The following is a 15,788-nucleotide window of genomic DNA, read 5'->3' as shown; positions in this document are numbered from 1 at the left end:
CGGGCGCACTGTCCCTCTCTGTGCCCTCCCGGGAAGCCGACCCGCTATTCTTTTCCTCCGCGATTACTCGCAGCCTCACAAGCAGCACCATATGCTGCTTCTGATCAAACAGCGAGCGACATCGGCACCGATAATTGACGAGACCCGCTAGAAATCACGCAGAAAGGGAGCCCACTGAGACCGCAGGGGCTGACAAATCACTGCTAATAATCCTGTTAGGAACAGAGCGGCCAGCGGAGTTCGCAATAGCTTTATTTTTATAAAGTAGGCGCTGACAGTATAAAGACAACGATATCTCTTTTTTAAACAGAAGGCAATGTAGCATAATAGAAATTTTCCCACCGTCAATTCTCAGCACAGGTTGAATGGGAAATGTGTTTTTTTTTATTACATAAGTTGCCCCTCCTTCTTTTTTCTCTTTTCTTTTTTTAAAAAACTTTTCAGGTATGTTAGGTTTTGATTCCTCTCCTCCTGTAGTTTCCAAGGTCAGATGAGATTGTTCAAGGAACTGCTTTAAGACAAAATTACCATACTTACAGCTTTGGGCTAAAACTGAACTATAAAAGTTGTCCTTTAGTGCTCCTGACTAATTTGGGGGCATGTTTTGCAAGATTTTGATTCAGATAATAACTTGTAGTCAAAATGAAGCAAAGTGAAACTCAAAGTCCAATAGTGATTCTTTCCTTCCCTCTTTTCCCTAAAAGAAACAACAAATTCCAAACATCCAAAATCAACAATAACATAAATCTCTCTGGGTCAAATAAGACGTTCTGGTTTATAAATAAACAAGGTTCCTTCTCTAGAATTTGTTTGTTTAGTGTTCTCTCCTTTACACTTCCAAATCATCCTTCCCCAGCAAAGACATATCTAAAATATTTTAAAAATCTGTTTATATGTTATTTGAATGTGAGTAAAGGAAAAGATGGGGAAACAGAAGAGAGACAAGTCCTTCACCTACTGAATATAAATGGTTTCATACACGACAGTGTTCTATGAAGGCTACTTTGTCCTCACACAGTGAATCTTGATAATCTAAATACATATTTTAAATCATGTCAACAGTTCAGCTATTCTAACTTCTAGGCCTTATAAGACAATTTTCCCAGGGATTCATTTGCCAACCTGCCACCTAAAAGATATTTTCTAAGCAGGCAAATGATCTTAATTCAATCTTATATCTCAGAAAAAATATCAAGCCCAGAGTTGCAAATCAGAGTTAGTCTCAGAATCTGTGACCATCTCAACAACTCAGAATAAATTTGCAATAAGTAGTCGAGAGACTGGGTAAATTCAGAACGTATTTGTTCATGAACTAGCCTGCTCCTCATCTGCTGAATTACTGATATATTGAGAAATTATTATCTCCATGTACATGGGTCTGTCTAAACATAGCAAAAATAGAAGAATTTAGAGATGTTCCTGGTCTCTACGAGATATAAATCTAACAAGAGGAATTTAAAAAGAAAGTCATGTTTGGGTTAGTAGTACTTCCGTCAGAGCCCAGTTATCTAAGTGTTGACAAAAGCACCGTTGGGCTGCTTCCCAATCAAACACATCTGATGGATAGAAGAGAAAGTATTAATGGGGAAGTAGAAAGAGCCACAGAAAGGCAATAGAAATTCTAAATCCAGCAAGGTTCTTAGTTATTCCAGCATGCTAAACTTCCCTTTGCAGTGTGTAGGTACATATGCATGTACTTCTCTGCCGGTAGTGTAGTCATTCACTGGCAAATCCCTTACCCCTTCTACCTTTGAAATTCCATCTGATCAAAGTTACTTACCTTCTGGGAACACTACTCTCATTTTGAGATAGCTGGTGGTGAGTCTGATTATGGATGCTTTGTCCAGCTGCGAGGTGATAGCTGAGGGCAAAGGCAATAATTTAGCCAGTTCGTAAAATTCACTGTTTTCCTTCTCCCTCCTAGTCCGGGCAGCATTTTTGGACTTCTCTTTCATCGTGTCTCGTTCTCCCTTTCTTCTTACAACATAAGTTCCACAGATTCATCCAAAATCAAAAATAAACTTTCAATTAGAGATCATATTTGGCAAAAAATATAAAGCATACTTTGACGAGATTTTTGCTTCAGTGTTTTGATGGTAGTGAAAGAACACCGGCGAACAGATTTTTTTCTTTAAAAATATGGGATGCGAATAAAATTGCTGATCCACGGCAAGCGATCTCGACAATTCTAGGCGTAGCTGGGCATCAAATGCCGGCGGGAACCCCGAAAAGCCGGCCTTTTCTTCTGTTCCGCGCTGCAAACCCCAGTCCTCGGGAGATCGACATAATAATCCCCGACGGGTGCTCTCAGTCCCGAGGCCTTGGAGGCGGCTCCGAGCCCCTCGGGGAAGAACACGATTGCCGGACCACTCTTTCAGGCCACTGTGAAGACAACAGCATCAGAGCGTCAGACATCTGCGGCTCCACACTCACGCGCTTGCCCCAATTCTGGGGGAAATGGCCGGGAAGGGCCTCAGCGCGCCTCCGCTTTTCCTTGCCAGGCTGTGTTTTGGTTGGTTGGTTAAGATTTGGAAAAATCAGCAGCGAGACTGAGTCCCCTGTAAATAATATTCGCCTTCTCTCACCCCCGTCAGACACATTCTCCAGCCCCCTGGGAAATTGCCCAAACCACAAAACACAGGTCTCGGAAGACCCTTAGGAGCCCCAGGCCAGGCGTACGTTCCCAAGTTTCTGCAAATCAGAATTTCTCCGCAGCGCTCGGGCGCCTCTCGGTCCCCCCACTTTGGTAGGTCCGGAACTTGACTCTAACTTAGGTCTCAAGTCTCAGGGATTCCTCAAAAAGTGGCACTTATACATCGAGTCTCTCGGGACAGCCAAGGAGGAGACCCAGCGCTTCCCTTGCCCAGCGGGGGCGGCAACACGCAGGGCACGACAGCGCCAGGTTAACAGGTGGCACATTCGCGACAGCCCCTCGCAGGAACCGGAGGGCGGGAGGCGCCCGGCCTCTCCTCCTCCGCCGTGGAGCAGCGGGCGCCACTGGGCAGGCGCAGGGCATATTCCACTTCACCTACCTTCAGTCCCTGCCGGCGGCAAAGCATGCGGAGGCGCCCACCTCTTAATTGTACTCATGCCTACGGTCCAACTAAGCCACTCCGCGGGCCTCGCCGCTTCCCACCAGCAGAGAGGAGCAGAGCGCGTCCTGGCCCTCTTCTTCTCTTGGTCATGAATTGGGGGATGGGTGCGAGGGAGAATGGGGGGAGGATTCGGCTTTTGGGACGGGTGAGGTGGTTTTAGAATCCTCCTCCTCGGTAGTTGTTATGAAGGAAGTATTATTGCTAATTGGAAGCCGAAAACGCCCCCCTGTAACTTCTTTATGGCTTTACAGGGTTTAGCTTCAACTTCACTCCCGGGCTCCCTCTCTCCCGCCCTCTCTTAATGCCACTCACAACTTCCTCGTTTTTGATTGGCTCGGTGCGTCTCGGGGTGCGACGCTCATTGGCCAACAGGCCTGAGTGATGCGTGCACGACTCGAGCCTCCCCGCCCCCCGCCCCCCTCCCAGCCCCGCGCCCCGGCTCTCCGCAAGCCGCCTAGCTAGCCGCGCGGCCGTAAAGCTCCAACTAGCCCCGGGCACGGAGTCTGCGCTGCCACCCAGCAGCTGCTGCTTTTGGCCTCCCGGCTCTTGAGGGCGATGTGCAGAACCCGCGCTCCCCTCTCTCCCGGGGGTGTAAGGGCTGTGCACTCACCCCTGAGCGCCGGTCCCACAGTGCCAAGGGCGCCCCAAAGCGACTGGCAGCGGCCTCCCGGCCGCAAAGGTCGGGCCCGTGGGATGGGGCGCCCGACAGGCGAGGCGGGAGTCGCTCTGGCTGCGGGAAACGTTTGCCCAGAGGCCGACCAGCCGGCTGCTCCCTTCCGGCCGGCAAGTCGGGGGGCTCACGGCGTGCTTAGGGCCGGTGGGTTATATTTTCTTGTTCGCGTCTCTGAAATTACGGCGACACCGAATTCATCGCCAGAGAGGATAAATATACCCATCTTTAAATTAATCCCAAACAGGAGCACCTTTTGCGAGATGGATCGAATATGAGAGCTGACTTGTTCACCGTAGAAAGCTCAGTCTCGGGGTTTTCCTATGAGGAGCAGTTAGGGGACACTAGAGGAAAAGAGGTTACACTTCAGGCCAAAATAGAGTCGTTGACATACAGATACCTCACAGCGATCTGTTACCCTAATCCTGAAGCGAAGATTTTTGTTGTTGTTGGGTTTTGTTTCAGGAAAACAAAGTCCAACACCAGTATTTCTTAACGGAAGGATACAGTCTGCATGAATGAATTTACAGCATTTACAATCCTTTACAGGAACCGTTTAAACAAACGCTTGTAAGTACTATTGCTGACAAGTTATTTTAAAGAGAACCTCTAATTTGACTCGCCTTCTCTGTCATCTGTGGATTAAAAAAATTAAAAAAAAAAAACAGCATGGGGGAAAGTTCCTTGGCCCTGGAAGATAATTATTGCTACTTGCAAATCACTCCCTACAGAAGCGATTCCTTGCTTCCTTTTGGTGCTGCTGGTGGCCACTTAAAGGCTCCCGGAGGTCGGCTTGGAGGCAGTTGTTTCATCAACGATAAAAGAGAACACTAGTCATGTTGCACTCCTCGTTTGTGGCGCTAATTGCCTCGGAGAAAACATATACTCTGAAGAGGGGTGTGTGTGGCATCCTGCTGATATTTGGAACAAATTTAAGAGTGTTTGTTCAAAAATATATACATCCACCGCCTCCTTGCAGTCCAATGGCAGTAAGTTTGAAGAACGACAGTGGGAGAGTCCTGGGGATATTTACACATCTGGGAAACACCTGGTAGGAGGAAGTGGTGAACGTTCTGCACAGGAGTGGGGGGGGGGGACTTTTTTGTAAAAGAACTAAATGTAGAGACGTTATAGGTGTTCCCAAACTGGAATCCAGCAAATGGACTCTAATCTAGAAGGAGTCATTTCCCCAGAGGCTGTAGCCACTTAGAAACCTGGCTCTGGGCGTTTCAACTACCAAGTAATGCTCTCTTACGAATAGGAATACAGAGAGAGATGTACTGGGGCTCACTTATACACAAGATTCTGGAAAGATCAGATAAGATCAAGCTGACTCGTGCAAAAAAAAAAAAAAAAAAAAAAGAGGGTGTTTGGAAAGGGTGAAAGAACCTTTCTTGAGAGCCTTCTTTCTCCCTACTTCCCCAGCCCCCAACCTGGACAGATCTTAGGAGTAAAATGGAGCGGCCAGATGAAGAAATGACACTTCAGGGATAAAAAGCATTTTTCTATTCCGACTGTTCTAGAAAGGATTTCACTTAAGTCGGCGGTTACGGTAAACCCTATTTCCGCTTCAATCAATGTGCAGAAGTGTTGGACCTCTACAGCGGTCCGAAACCCTTGCCCACCGCTGGGACTCGGAGGGGTCAGGCAGCGCCGACTTCCCATACAGGTCGTGATTGGCGCCAAAGAAATGGAATGTTTTGCCTTCAGATCAAGATGAATATGGAAGTCTTCACACCAAAGAGGACGGACCGGAGGTGGGGGCGAGGAGGGCCACTCCAGTGTCCCAGGGAAGCTCAGTAGTCGATGAACTGAGAATGTGTCCTTTAATAAACAAAGTGAATGCAGGGCCATATGGTGACGGGCCCCTCGCTAAGTCCTCCGCACACAACTGTCTGAGCCGCGTTTACCGAGAGAGTGAATTAGCATGGCGACGTAACACCTGTTTTTCTAATCTTTGAACCCGGCTGGAGCGGGAACGCGGCTCTGGCACTCCCCCGCCCGGCGACCCCGCCCGGGGCCCCGCGCGCACCACGCCTGTCGGGCAGGAGCCGCGACCTTGGGTGCCTCCCACGTGCTCGCAGGATCGCTGCTCACCTCTAGCAGGGGTAATTTTAAACCAGCTTCTTGAGGCTAAGAGGCTTATCCCACCCACCTTTTAGACGATGTAAGGGGGAAAGTCCCAGAAAGGAAAAAGAGGGGCACACGGGACCCATCAACACCAAATGAGAACCCTAAGAGGCTAGGCCACCGCCTCCTTGGGCGGGTGCCTCAATCTGCAGCCGCCTGACGCCCCGGCACTGTCTATTCGACCCCAGAACCCGGTCTTGAAGCGGGAAGAAACCAGAACCGATTTATAAACAAACATCTCCCTCCTTCCCTCGCCACCCCGTCCCCCGCCTTTTCCCAGGAGAGCCAACAGCCTAGAGTGACAGTAACATAGCGCACTTGAGATAACCCCGGGTTGCATGGATCCTATCCTCAACGGGCCTGGATGCCAAGATGCGCAGAGGTCCAGGGCTCAAGTTCGGAGTAGAGAAAGGCGTGCACGCCGCGGCCGAGCCGAGAACCTGCGGAGCTCCGCGCGCTAAAAGAGGATCTCCGAGGACCTCTCGCCTGCTCAAAGAGCAATCTAGAGAAGCTGAGCTGGGTTGTAAAAGAACGAGGGAACGCCCAGCGGAATTCCGGTGCACACCAAGGAGCCTGTTTCAGCACAGAGGCTTCGACCCCTGCTTCGGGCACAGACTCCCTCAAGCCTCTGGTAACTCCTCCCTGAGCCCTGCTGCTTCAAAACTAGACTGCTGTCTCCCACGCCGCCCGCATAACGCTTAAGAAAAAATAAAAGACTGCTAGGGACTCACAATGCACTTTTACACTCTATCATATCACATATCACATATGATAGAGTCGCATAAAGCACTTCAGGCACAGATTTTACTCAATGGCCAAGGTCAGGATGAAGGATTTTTATATTCAAGATCAAAATTTGAAGATGGTCACTTAAATATCTCAATATGTTATATCGATATTCACTGTCTATTAGTGGAAAGGAGACTTTATCTAGGGAAATATTAATGTCTAGGGAAACACTAACGTTTTTCTTCTTCCATGTACGTGAATGAGTGTGGCCTCATTTTATTACCACATTTAGTCGTTGTGATGTTGACGCAGAGACAAGGGCCCCTGACAAATTTAACCCCCCGGAGGGGTGAGTCTGCTAGAAAACAAAGACAAGGAGGAACCTCCAAAAAACAGGGCAGTATTTAATCTTTCTCAAATTATTGTAAGTATATTGTAAGTATTCCTTGTTTGATCAGGATGTTTGGGAAAGTATAAGTTATTTCATGAACAAAAAACAGCTCTCTTCTGAGGTACTACTTCTCAGGCGCCCGCTTGAATTGACCAGAAAATTAACATGGACTTTAAGGACTTAACATGGACTAATTTTCTGGACTAACTTAACATGTCCAGAAAATTAGCTTCAGTGGTTACACACTAAAAAAAAGAAAGTGGGGATGCGGGGGGGGGGGGGAGAAAGAGAGAAGGAAGGAAGGAAAATGTGTTAACGTGAAAATGCAAGTAAAGATTTTTTTAAATATAGTTTCTCTAAATAGTCCGGATATTTTCCACCCAGATTTTGAACTGTAGTCTAATATAACCTTGAATTGGTCGCTGAAAAACAAGAGTGCCTGTTACACTGCGCACTTTTAAAGAGCTGAACCACTAGAGCATTAACACCAACTGAGAAACTGATGCTCCGCGTTCTGAGGACAGGAGCGGGTGGGTGCCTGCAGCTCAGAGCGCGGGAACTTTTAACAATTTTTTTTTTTTTCTAGAAATCGAGCTAAAGATGGAGTGTGTGTGTATAATTCTGCAAAGCAGAGCCCAGGAACACAAATCAAGGTGTGCAAAAGCTGAAGATGACGCTGGTTCGCTACTTCGGGTTGGAATACGCTTTGATTCCTAAATTAGTTTCCAATTTTCAGGCTAAATCATGCTCTCGGTGCGCTCCAGGAACGCACGCCAAGCCTGGGGGCGCAAGTGGGTGGCTAGGATGCGCAGGGGTGGGGTGCGGGGTGTGAGGGGAAGCCAGGTGGCCGAAAGGGGGCCGAGAGGAGTCCGTGACTTCGAAAAGGGTGAGGGGCGTCAGAATTGTGAGGATCCAGAGGGCTTGTGCTTCATTCTCCTACGTTGAGAGCCTTTGCGTTACGTTTCTGGAGAGTTAATCCCTTCCTGAGCCGCAACTTTTGAGTCTAGCTCCTGGGATCGATGTGCTCCAGGGACTGTGCGGTGAGCGCCTGAAAAGGATCCCCTAGCCCCGCACTCTAGGCGGAGTAGGTAAGGCATTCTCCCGAGGCGGATGTTTCTCATCCATAAACAGATGATGGCGCTTCCAGACCTGGCTGAGCCGGGGGTCCCTGAGGGTGGAGTTTTGTGCCCAGCGCAGCTTTCAACTATGGACCCTCGGGCTCCATTCTGATTTAGGAATCGGAAATCCCGGTTGCACACTGGAGTCCGCATTTATAAAGTATGGGAGGGGCGGGGGTGGTCCAAGCACTAGGAAACTCCAAGAGCCGCAGAAGCAGGGGTGAGGACGAGCTCCGAGAGGGGGGCGCGGGCGTTTCCTCGCATTGTACGGTGACTGCGGTCGCAACCTGCTCCGCTCCGCCCCCGACTCTGCTCTGCGGCTTAACCCGGCTGGGGGCGCAGGCAGACTGTAGTTTGGAAAAGCTACCTCCCTCCGCCCCCATCCTTCCCCTCCCCCCACCCCCGCCACCCCCTTCGCCTCGGGCATCACCGCAGGATCCCAGCGAAGTACCTCTGTGTTTTGGGACAGGGACCAAGTGCCTCTGGCGTCTGGGGCATGTTGGAGTTCCACTTTAGCCAGACTCATCACCTCTGTGCCCTTGGGAACCTGCCCTTGAAAAGCTGGGCATCCTTGCTCCTGGCTGGTGGTTTTGGAACTTGAGCCTGTATGGGGATTACCTGGGGAGGCCTGGAAAAACACTGATGGCTGGTCCTTGCTCCCAGAGTTTACGATTCAGCAGATCTGTGATGAGACCCAGTAAAGTCACCTTTCTAACATGTTCCCAGATGATGCTCATGCTGCCAGTCAGGGAACCACAGTTTGAGAACCACTGCTTTAGTCTGCCTTTTCTCAGCTTGTCTTTGGAGAAGACAGTCTGGAGGGAAAAGATTTAAAGTGAGAGTCCTATTATAGGAGCCTGAGCATATGGCATAAAATAATATGATTGTCTAGTTGAGGTCCAGGGATGAGGCTTGAGGCTGTGAAGATGGGTCATTCCTACCTTCTTAAGAAAGAGGATAGTGGCCTTAGGATGACAGAGAGGAGGCCAGGGAAACCCAGCCAGGCCAGGCTTCAGTGAGGAATTTGGCCTCCAAAGAACAAGGAAGTTTTCAGAGTACTCCCAGAAGGTGCCAGAGCTCCAGCATTCTCACTGGAGAAGTCCACAGGGTTTGAGCCAGTCCACCTAGGGTAGGGCACGTTGGAAAAATGACAGATAACCTATTGGTCCTCGTTTTGGCCTTGAAATCATTCCCTGATTTTGGAGAGTTCTTAAGCATAAAGGACCCAAGATGTGTGCGGTTTTGCTGCAGGGGGACTGTCCCTCGAAGAAGCAGCCCTGGCTGGGCCCATGGGACCTGTGAGGTCTAGGCCTCCTCCTAAGTGGTGCATGCTCTGTCCTGTGCAGGGTCATGTTCAGCATCACATTGGGACAGTATGACTTTGTAAGTCCTTGGGCACTTAGGTTTTTATGGGTCACTTCCTCTGTTAAAAATACTAAAGGTTATATTTTACAATTGAGTTAGTGCAAATATTAATGCAAGTTTGGCTGAATTCATGATCTTATATTCATTGTTCTTACATATTTTTTCTTCTGATTGTACAAGAGCTTAAAATTAAAACATATTATGGGCTTCTAAAACTGCCAGGGAGAAAGGAGAAGGAAATGGCAACCCACTCCAGTGTTCTCGCCTGGAGAATCCCAGGGACAGGGGAGCCTGGTGGGCTGCCATCTATGGGGTCACCCAGAGTTGGACATGACTAAAGTGACTTAGCAGCAAAACTGCCAGTCAGTCCTGTGCCTGTTGTGACAAATGCTGCCCTGGGCACAGCTGGGAGGATGGGGCTGATAGGTGTGTCTTGTCACAGGTTCTGTTCCTAAGTTTCTTTAGGAAACTTGGAGAGAGGTTTGGGACCATCATGTTTATCCATGAGTCACAGCCCTGCTTCTGGTACTAAATGGATTGGCTCTTCAGGGCTCACACTGCAGAGGCCCTCCACCCTGCTTTAGTTATGTCTGAGGTATGGCCCTAAAACTGGGTGGAAAAATCCAAACAGATTAGGTTATCAGCACCATTTCTTATCTTACCACCTGGCCTGCTTCACTTTTTTTTTTCCCTTACCTGGATATCAGATTATTAAGTGAAATCCAATTTTAAAATGGTGTGCAAACCAAGCAGATGCAAACCAGCAGCCTTGGGTTCCCAGTTGGTGTCCACTGCTATGCAACAGTACCTGATTTCCTACTCTCTTTATAAAGCTGCTTCACACATATTCAAGCAAACATTAAGGCTGATACCTTACACTGTCCTGCACCTTGATTTGTTCACTTTCCATGACAACTTCATCTTGTCTTTTCTAAAATCGCTATAGCATTCTATCTTATGAATATACCGGTATAATTTATTTAACCTGGCATCCACCAAGGGCATTTAGGTTGTTCCTCATCATCACTATCACAAGCAGTCAGTTACCTGTGTGCCAGTGTAACCACAGGACAGACTCGCCACAGTGGAATTGCGAGGCCAAGGGGACGTGTGTTTGTGCTCCTAATAGACACTACCACATTGCCTTCCACAGAAGTTGTGCCCATTGACGCCTCCACCGTCAGTGCACAAGGGTAGCTGTTTCCCCACAGCTTTGCAATGAAGAACATTATAGCTTTTTTTTTTTAGCCAATCTGGTAGGTGAAAAAAAAAATCAGTCTACTTTTGTCTTTCTTTTATTATGGAGGGTGAATATCTTTTCATATGCCTAAAGGCTTTTCAAATTTCTCTCCTCTTGAATGGTCTTTCCAGAAACATTTGAGGGTGGGGCCTTCTTGGCTCTGGACAAGGTTCCTGGGCTGGAGGAAAAGCTGGGACCTGACTTTTAAGGGAGGTGAGGGTTTCTTGAACCTCTCAGGGAGGAGAGCTCCCCAGACCTCTGGGAAGTGGAAACAGTCAGAAATACAGGTTCAAGCCTCTGGAGTCATTTACTGTGCTTCCCTCACCCCTCATATAAAATATTTAATATTCTTTAGTGTAAAACACATAAGATAAATATACAATTATAATTTGAATATGTCTTCATCCAATTGATCTCCTAATTATCTTCAATTATACTGTACATATGTTAAAATAGTGGTTAATTTATGGATTCTGTATGTTTTGAAATTCAGTTGTCCCAGGTTGATATTTGAACCAACTGTTTTTGTATTTTACCTGCAAACACAAGGAGACTTTACCACAAAAACAACTCAAGCATTAACACATGCCAGCCAATTGTGTTGTATGATTTAAGCCAATAACTTGAAGGAACAAGGGGACAGACTGACCCTGGCAGTAATTTCGCAGGAAAAACTTGTAATGATCTAGTTAAGAATCTAAATAAAAATGATACATGGGAAAAAGCAGCGGAAAAAACAAGGGTGCTGCAAGTGTGCAGCCTACTGTGGCTTAGATCTGCTTTGATATTTATTTTTATTCTCAGAGATCTGATAACTTGTTTGTGAAGATAAATGTCATATGATAAGCCACTGTATATTCTCCTTGAATAATCAGAAGTCACGTGATGGCAATGTGACTGTTTTACTCCAAACCAGACAGCAATATAAATGTATGTTAAAGCTGATATTAAAACCCTCCTTAAGTTTTAAATATCTGATTAATATTAGGACTTGACTGTATAAGAATTATAACATAGTTTTATATCAAATAACAGCCCCATCTATTTGTCTGTGTGTCTGTCTGTCTCTTTCTCTTTTTCTCTCTGTCCCTCTTCCCTATAAGAAAGACATGATAATGAAAAACTATTCCATCAGGAGGAGCTGGTTTAGAAACAAATGGATTCCATGGCAACTCCTGACTCCACATGACTTCTAATAACTGGCATTTCAGTTGGAAATTGTCTATGTGATATTCTGTCCAACGCTGGTGCTTTATGTGGGGTTTTCCCTACTTTACATCTCAGAAATGGAGTCTTAACCTCCAGTTTCATGAATAAGCAGCAGCAGCAGCAGCAATATGTCACCACCTGTAACCGTAATGTGGCCGTTGCTTTGCCAAGTGTTTCTGGTTCCAATCTTCTGACTAGCTGACAGAGATGAGCACTGAATGGGAAATGTTCAGAGCTAGTATCACATAGTGTAGAAAATCTGGGAGGTGTGTTCCACAGCAAATTGACAGCGAGTCAGATGTTCTCGCTCAGCTGAAGAGAATGTGTGTCTCAAGGCCCGGACAGCACATCATGACTGTTGGGCTGACCACAGAGGAAAACTGCACAAGGACAAAACTAGCCAGCCAGAGTTCCCTCTTCCTCATGAAAGGAAACCAAAATGGTTTGAGCTTGTCCTAGGGCTCAGTGATCTGCTGATGTCCCAGTGAGTATTGGCACCACTGTTGTGGAGACAAAAAAACAGAAACTTGTAACAGGATGGGTTTGTAATACTTTGTGTCTAAGTATTTTGTGGAAAAAATTGTGTCAAGGCGTCACAAAAAGCGTCAAGTGATTGACCAAAAAAGGGGTCAAGTGATTGCTCTTAGAAACAATGCAAGTCAATGATGGAATTGGTGCAAAGGTCAAAAGGAGCCAAGCTTGTGTTCCTGAACTTGGTGGAGAGCTTCTGGGTCTAGCTGGGGGGCTTGTGCTCCACCTGGGCAGGTCAAGATTGAAATTCAGCTATGACTCAGTCCCATGTCCTACCCAGGGAAGATACCTTTTCCTAAGTTGCACAAAGGTGCTCTGTGGAGTAGCTCTTGTTGGGCTAACACTGCCCCACTTGTTGAATCTAGGCTGTGTGACAGATGTCGAGGAATGTTTATTATGACCCTTTGGAAATCATCGTGCAGGGGTTTCAGTGGTTAACTCCAGTTGCCAGTGTTGGTCAGAGCAACCAGCAAATAATGATTTACTCTAGGAGAGTATTAGAAGTGACACAGCAGATTTGTTTACTAAGGTCATGTTCCAGAGAAGTAAGGGAGTGAAAAAGAAAGGTTACTGTGATGAAGAGAAGCAGAGAAACATGTGCAGGTGGGAAGAACTGAGGGAAGAGTGTTTGGAAAAAGTGTTGACATAAAAATGCATGAGATAATTTTTAAATCTGTTGGTCAAATTCAGGAGAAAATGCCTTAAAATAGTGGAATATATTTATTTTTTTAAAAATCCACTGAACAGTAAGTTTATGCATTTTAGGTAACTTTCAGAAAATCACACTTGGGTTGACTAATTTGAAATTCAAGGAAGGGTATAAATCTATTGTAGATCAAAATATTTAATAGTGTTATTAATCACCAGTTATCCAACAGTTGGCAATACTGTAAATTCATAAAGACGCTTCACATCATTCTAGAATGAGCTGACGCTTGACAAAGGAGACACTTTGGTGGGAGCCCCTGAGCAGTGAGGAGAATGAGCAGGGCACTCCATGGAGAGGATTCTCATTCCCTCCATGATTTCAGGACTTCACTGGAACTTCTGTGAATTTGTAATCCTCAGCATTCCTATGAGGAAGGGGACAGATGATAGCTCTCCAAGTTTCCAAAAGCAAGCTGAGTAACTTCCTCAGAACCCCATGGGAATAATGTTCACCCAAGTGTTTCAAGATTTTCTTTTGAAAAGTGCTTGGAACTTTCAGAACATGATCAAGTAAAAGGAGATGATATGCATTGAAAATACAGAGAATAACCCAAGGGGCAAACATCCCTACGAAATCAAGAAAGCAGAAGCATCTCTAGGCTGAAAAAGGAGGCACTCACTAGCTGGCCTAGATTGCTTTTTGAAATTTTTCTTAACTGTTCATTTTGAACTAGTTATAGATTTATAGTAGATTTCAAAGAAATGTATGGGGGAATGCCAAGCATCCCTTACTTTCACCCCGCCTGCCTCAGTGTTAACAGAGCTTAATTGGGTTTCTCCAGTTATGAATGCGCTCGTGTGTGTGTGTCTGTGTGTGTGTGTGTGTGTGCGTAACATCACTACAAGTCTCTTTCACACTGCCCTTTACAGCCACACTTGTCCTTTCCCCCACTCTACTTCTCAAATCCTAGCAATGAACAATCTGTTTTATATTTCTAATTTTTATTTCAAGAATGTTATATAAATAGAACACTATAATATGGCAACTTTGAGATTGGGGTGCTTTTACTCAGCATTAACTCCCTTGAGATTAATCCAAGTGGTTACATGTAGCAACAGTTTATTTCTTTTTACTGCTGAATAATATTCCATGCTATGAAGCTTCCATAGTCTGTTTAACCATTCACCCATTGAAGGGCAGTCTGGTGATTTCCAGTTTTTGGATATTATGTATAAACCACTGTGAACATTTGGATGTAAATTTTAATGTAAACATATGTTTTCATTTCTCTGGGATAGATGCCCATGAGTACAACTTCTGGATTGTATGGGAGGTCCATTTTTAAGTTTTAAAAGAAACTGCCAAACTATTTTCCAGAGTGAGCATACCATTTTATATTCCCATCAACAATGTATAAGTGATCTGGTTTCTCCATATCTTTGCCAGCATTTGGTATTATCATTATTGTTTATTTGACAGGTCTGATATATTTATGCTGTTAATTTGCATCTCTCTAATGGTTAATGATGTTGAACATTTTATTATGTGCTTGTTTGCCATCTCTGTCTCCCTTCTGATGAAATGTCTGTTGATGTCCTTTGTGCATTTTCTACTTGGATTCTATGGTGTTTTACTGTTAGTTTTGAGAGTTTTTATGCATTTGAACAGTTCTATGAAGACCTACAAGACCTTTTAGAACTAGCACCTCCAAAAGATGTCCTTTTCATTATAGGGGATTGGAATGCAAAAGCAGGAAGTCAAGAAACACCTGGAGTAACAGGCAAATTTGGCCTTGGAATACGGAATGAAACAGGGCAAAGACTAATAGAGTTTTGCCAAAAAAATGCACTGGTCATAGCAAACACCCTCTTCCAACAACTCAAGACAAGACTCTACACGTGGACATCACCAGATGGTCAACACCGAAATCAGATTGATTATATTCTTTGCAGCCAAAGATGCAGAAGCTCTATACAGTCAGCAAAAACAAGACCGGGAGCTGACTGTGGCTCAGATCATGAAACTCCTTATTGCCAAATTCAGACTTAAATTGAAAAAAGTAGGGAAAACCACTAGACCATTTAGGTATGACCTAAATCAAATCCCTTACGATTATACAGTGGAAATGACAAATAGATTCAAGGGATTAGATCTGATAGACAGAGTGCCTGATGAACTATGGACAGAGGTTCATGACATTGTATAGGAGACAGGGATCAAAACCATCCCCAAGAAAAAGAAATGCAAAAAAGCAAAATGGCTGTCTGAGGAGGCCTTATAAATAGCTGTGAAAAGAAGAGAAGTGAAAAGTAAAGGAGAAAAGGAAAGATATACCTATTTGAATGCAGAGTTCCAAAGACTAGCAAGGAGAGATAAGAAAGCCTTCCTCAGTGATCAGTGCAAAGAAATAGAGGAAAATAATAGAATGGGAAAGACTAGAGATCTCTTCAAGAAAATTAGAGATACCAAGGGAACATTTCATGCAAAGATGGGCTTGATAAAGGACAGAAATGGTATGGACCTAACAGAAGCAGAAGATATTAAGAAGAGGTGACAAGAATACACAGAAGAACTGCACAAAAGAGATCTTCATGCGCAGATAATCACGATGGTGTGATCACTCACCTAGAGCCAGACATCCTGGAATGTGAAGTCAAGTGG

General features: G+C 45.5%; 1 protein-coding gene and 1 long non-coding RNA gene across 3 annotated transcripts in view; one reads left to right on the top strand and one right to left on the bottom strand.

Moving 5' to 3' along the window:
- Positions 1-3,389, bottom strand: part of SIM1 (SIM bHLH transcription factor 1) — a 73,334-nt gene extending 69,945 nt beyond the window's left edge. Inside the window, exons 1-2 of one of the 2 annotated variants that reach the window (XM_069599228.1) lie at positions 3,033-3,389; positions 1,781-2,382 (exon numbers count right to left, since the gene is read on the bottom strand). In XM_069599228.1, the coding sequence (XP_069455329.1) occupies positions 1,781-1,955 (175 nt within the window). In that variant the 5' untranslated portion in view covers positions 1,956-2,382; positions 3,033-3,389. Of the gene's footprint in view, positions 1-1,780; positions 2,944-3,032 lie in introns of those variants that run through there. The other variant, XM_069599229.1, reaches the window with a different exon arrangement.
- Positions 3,390-5,190: 1,801 nt separating this feature from the next.
- Positions 5,191-15,532, top strand: LOC138445318 (uncharacterized). The gene is made up of 3 exons (XR_011258808.1): positions 5,191-7,048; positions 7,602-7,668; positions 14,860-15,532. It is a non-coding gene; the product is annotated as an uncharacterized lncRNA (long non-coding RNA).
- The last annotated feature ends 256 nt before the right edge of the window (positions 15,533-15,788 follow it).

This window comes from Ovis canadensis, chromosome 8, assembly GCF_042477335.2.
Source record: "Ovis canadensis isolate MfBH-ARS-UI-01 breed Bighorn chromosome 8, ARS-UI_OviCan_v2, whole genome shotgun sequence".
In the NCBI taxonomy this organism is placed as follows: domain Eukaryota; kingdom Metazoa; phylum Chordata; class Mammalia; order Artiodactyla; family Bovidae; genus Ovis; species Ovis canadensis.
Note: the sequence above shows the minus strand (reverse complement) of the source record. Positions and strands in the feature narration are given on the sequence as shown.